Source organism: Chinchilla lanigera, unplaced genomic scaffold (genome assembly GCF_000276665.1).
Source record: "Chinchilla lanigera isolate Chin_1 unplaced genomic scaffold, ChiLan1.0 scaffold00039, whole genome shotgun sequence".
NCBI classification, from domain to species: Eukaryota; Metazoa; Chordata; class Mammalia; order Rodentia; family Chinchillidae; genus Chinchilla; species Chinchilla lanigera.
In genome coordinates this window covers 2550809-2555740 of record NW_004955440.1, presented here as the reverse complement: position 1 = coordinate 2555740, position 4932 = coordinate 2550809, and the positions used below count along the sequence as shown (strand labels likewise).

Below are 4932 nucleotides of genomic sequence, written 5' to 3'. Positions count from 1 at the left end.
GTACCGGAGAAAAACCAAAAAAACATACCACAGCAATATATGCCCTCCCCTCTTTATAGTGGCATAGTTTGTAATAGCTAAATCTTGGAAATAACTCAAATGCCCATCAATCAAGGAATGGATACAAAAAAGATTTTCTACATACAATGGAGTACTACTCCGCCATAATGAAAGATAAACTTGAGACAGTTCTAGGTAAATGGATATTCCTTGAGACCATACTCTTAAGTGAAATAAATCGGACACACATGTGCAAATATCACATTGATTCCCTGGTGTTAGAAAATGAAAGAGTAAATAAGGACCAAAATGTACAATAGATATCGTGAACTAGGAAAAAAATTGTTCAAAAGGAAAGACGAACTAGGGAGGAGGTAGGGGGAAAGGAAGGGAAAAAAAAAATAAAAGAAGGATAAATGGTAACAAAGCTTTGTAAATAAGGAGGGGAAGAGGTGTTGAAGGAAGGGGAGCAGATTGGGGGAGAAAAAGAGGAACGGAGATATATCATATACAGGTACAAATTCCCTATGATGAATATGATTATGTATATCTAAATTATACCAATGAACTTAAAAAAAAAAAGAATTAGAGTTCCAACTCAATTTGCAAGAATAAGTTTTTCATTCTACATAAAATCCTCAAAACTTACATAAGTTAAAAAGGGGCAAGAGGGGTTATCGGTAGTAGAATCATAAAATATAAAAATTTGGGAAAAATACCTGTTAATTAAAGCATGTGAGTGGTAAAACCAAGATTCCTTCTCATCACACAATATCCCAGAAGTTGCAATTTTTCTGACGAACTAAATTTCTTAAAAAGACTTTTTTAACATTCCAAAGTATAAGGCAAGAGAAAAATGAACATCAGAGGAAACAATGAATCACTCATAATGACATATATATATATATATGTACACACACATATATTTATATCCTTATTTTATTTATTTATTTATTTATTTTTTTATACTGGGAATCAAATTCACGACCTCGTGCTTGCCAGACATGTGCTTATGCCACTGAGCTAGATTCCCCAGCCCTATATGCTTATTTTTTAAAAAACATTTTACAAATATCTTTTTTTAAAGTACATTCTTTTATGTCAGAACATCTGTTCTCCCAACAATACAAAAGAAAACAGATGAAATTAGTATTAAGGGAATTCCTTACTTAAAATTATAAAGGTATATATCCTTTTATGTCCATTTCATCCTTTGGTTGAATTTTGTTCATATAATATCTGCTCTTCTTAATCCTGCTCTGATGAAAGCATCACTATCGTGTCACTCAAGCCGAACCTCCTCTTTTTCCTTTACCACTCTCCTCACCTCTATTCATGAATTGTTAATAAGACATTTTCCTACATTTCTCTGAAATTAATCCCTTCTTCATTAGAGTTCCCTTTCTTTAGGATTACTCTCTTCCTCACTGTAGTTTCCTTTTGCAATCCCATTCTTTTATAAGCGTGGCATGTGAGATTTTAACTGCTCTGTCATAGTTTTTTCTTCTTGACTCAGTGGTGACAGCTCCACATCTGTTTGCTTTTGTAGTTCTTGTATCATAGTCACAGTCTTATTCACAGCAGTATAAACACAGTTCTTAGTCTCTTTTGCCTCAATAGCAATGGGTTTAAAACATGCATACAAAGTTTAGTATTGAGACTTTATCGTTGGCAATTCCTTTAAACAGATGATTAGTCTTGATTTCATATTCCAGTCTGTATTTCTTTTAAATGGTCTGGTTCAGCTACTTAGCTAGGTTAAGCCATCAGTTCCAGTTGATCAACCTCTACCTCTCTACTGAATAGCTGACACTCCTCAGACCGCGTTGGCCCACAAATGTCTTATGGATGTCATCTGCCACAAATTCAAATCCAAACTCTTCGTGCATGGTATTTGATGATTACTGATGATACATAATTTTTAAAATTAAACATTTAATTCAAATGTGCCAAGTACAGTAAAGGGCTTAAAATAATGGAGGTTTCAAAGTAAATAACAATTTAGATCCACAAGCAAATAAATCTGACCTTTTCAAGTGGCCTTCCCAAAGAGTTTCCAATCAGTTTCCAGTCATTCAAGACTTCTTCAACTTTGGAAATAAACCTAGAAAAAGAAGAAAAAACTTTCCAAATATGTAACTTCACATTTTCTTCCTATTAATACAATTTCTTTTAAAAGGTGTATTTCATATTCTTACATTTTTGAGACAGGGTCTCTCTTATGTAGTTCAGGCTTGCCTTGAACTCACTATCTAGGCCTGGAACTCACTGCAACTCCCCTCCCTCAGCCTCCCAAGTGCTGAGACTACCTGAGTGCACCACCATACCCCCTATATTTTAACATTGTGATTACAGAAGGCTCAGTAAGTTTGATATCGCTAGCCCTAAGTATAGATATGAAGTAAAAGCAAAAATTTAGCTAACAAATTCTTAAAATTTTGATTAAGTCTACTGATTACACAACAAAAGCTTGCCTTCTATAAAATATAAATTTTTTAAAAATATGTAAATAACAAATATCCGTATTAAAATTATATAATAAATTTGGGACAGAAGTAAAACCTTACAGATTAAAATGATATTCCTAAAGACAATTATGAAATTGATAATTATACCCCATCCTTAACATAACTGACCTATTTAAATGAATTTTTCTTTTAAATATATTTAAGAATTCTCCATTTGCCATTCTCTCCCAAAAGAAAATATTATTTGAGAACTTTGCTCATTAAATAAAACAAGTTTTAAGGGATAGCTGACAATAAATTTCAAGTAAATACGTCAATTTTAAGGAATAATGAAGAGATTTCAAAACTATTCACTCTGTAACTTTAATCATCAAAAAGAACTGGATTCTTACTAGTAACATGTTCAACATTAGTAAATGAAAGTAGCAGTCTAAACTTCTTACATAAGTTAAATATGAAGTAATCTAATGCAACATTGCTTCCTAAAACATCTAGGAAGTACTGCTAGAGTATTTCTAGTCACACTGTTCAAAGGAACCAGATTTTTTCTTCAATAGCATTACAAAATTAATATTTACATTTATTTCAACATAGTAATAACAAATTAGAATTTATGATTTCATGGAACCTTTTCATTAATCCTTCTTTAAAATTAAAAGTAGCATTAAGTCATATTTTGGGGTGTTCAGTCAAATAATTATTAGTTTTGAAAATGAGTACCTTAGAAATAAGTTTACATATTTACAAAAGAACAAATACTTAAAATATACCTATTAGTGAGCAAACTTTTGCATAAAACACAGGAGGCTAGGATTATGGCTTAGTGATAGTAAGCTTACACAGTATGTAACAGGCTCTGGGTTCCATTCCAAGAATCAAAACAAACAAAAAAGCACTAGGTATACAAGGTACTAAAAGCAAAAAAATTGTAAGCTACTTTAAGGTTCCCTTGCAGCAAACAAATGGTACATTTACTCAGTGGACTAATACGCACTTATTAAAAATTGTATTTTGAAGAACATCTGAGGAAACAAGGAAATGTTCATGCTAAACGAAAAAAGCTACAGCAATAGGTGTTAATATGGTTTAACCCAAACCGTCTATGACACACAACACGTAAATTAGAAATGTCAAAAAACTGGTAGTTGTACACTGGCAGTATATTTATAGACATTTTAAATTTTACTATGAGGTAATACAGCTACAATAAAAATAATTTAAAGTACAGTTTTCAAAATAAAGGAATATCTTAAAACACTGTATGAATTTTATCAGTAGTAGCAAAAAATTGACTGTACCATCATACTAGTATTGAGAATTAACTAGAAAAATTCAGTAACTTTTTCCTTAAAAGCTGTCCAGATCTTACCTGAAGGGCTACTTCTGACTCCTTAGTCTATATTTAACGCCTTTGTTATATGCTCTTTGATGAAGTTTCTTTCCCTTCCCAGCTCTCACGTCCATTTCTAATTACAGACGCATTTGTATTATTTGATTCACGCCTGTCTCTTCCACTAAACTGAACACAATGAGTAGGAACCATATCCGGTTACCTAACGCCATATCCCTAATTCTTCATCTCCCACACTGCATTTGACACATGGACATTCTGTAAATACTTCTCCAAAGAACAACTGTGTCTGGCCCTCTACTTAGTCATCTCAAATTATCCGCATGAAACACAACATCCTAACAAGAAAAGGAGCTAAACGGAAATGAAAATCAAAGCGGTAGTGATGGCCTCGGAAATCGTTTTTGCAGCTGAGCAAAGGTGGGTGGAGAGCGACCTGACAGTAAACAAAACTTTTTCGGAACGCCGGAGTCTCGCAGGGCCCTGACCCGGCGGGCTGGCCCAGTCAGACGCGAGACCCGGAAGGGCCCCGTGGCTACGCACAGCAGGGAGAGCGCAGGCACAGCCGCGGCCCTACCGGTTCTACTCCTCCCGCACAAGTGCGCCTGTGTCTGGGCTGGGCAAGCTGCGGCGGACGCCAGGGCCCAGGGCTGCGGTCACCAAAACCACGACTCACCTTTCCCACTCCGAAGCAGTGGTGAAGTCTGTAATCTCAAATACCTCGGACTCCGGCTGTGAGAAGGGGAAGAAAATGAAGGGATTGAGCGATGACTTGGAAGAGCGAACTTAGTGACAGGGATAAGTAGGAAGCAGAAAACTCACCTCACTGTCAGCCGCCATCTTGACGAGCGCCGGGCCGGCCGCTAGGGTTGCCGGGAAAAAGAGCCTGGTTAAAAGGGACTGAGAGCGACCGTGGGCGGAGACTGAACGCAGCCCCGCCCCAGGCCCCGCCCCGAGGCCCCGCCCCAGGCTTGGGAATCTTGCATTGATCCGGGAGAACGCTTTTATTTCCAGGGCAGGAAGAATTTAGTATTCCCTCCAAGTCCCCTCTAGCTGGCTCAGTAATATTTGAAACTTTCCTGTAGCGATTGCAGGAAAGTAACAGAAACAGGG

General features: G+C 36.3%; 1 protein-coding gene and 1 pseudogene across 1 annotated transcript in view; both read right to left on the bottom strand.

Moving 5' to 3' along the window:
- Positions 1-4726, bottom strand: part of Rab3gap1 (RAB3 GTPase activating protein subunit 1 (catalytic)) — a 94924-nt gene extending 90198 nt beyond the window's left edge. The window contains exons 1-3 of the mRNA XM_005390760.2: positions 4642-4726; positions 4496-4551; positions 2029-2104 (exon numbers count right to left, since the gene is read on the bottom strand). Of these exons, the coding sequence (XP_005390817.1) occupies positions 2029-2104; positions 4496-4551; positions 4642-4659 (150 nt within the window). The 5' untranslated portion in view covers positions 4660-4726. The remainder of the gene's footprint in view (positions 1-2028; positions 2105-4495; positions 4552-4641) is intronic.
- On the bottom strand, positions 1019-1889 carry LOC102013218 (annotated as a pseudogene).
- Positions 4727-4932: the final 206 nt, after the last annotated feature.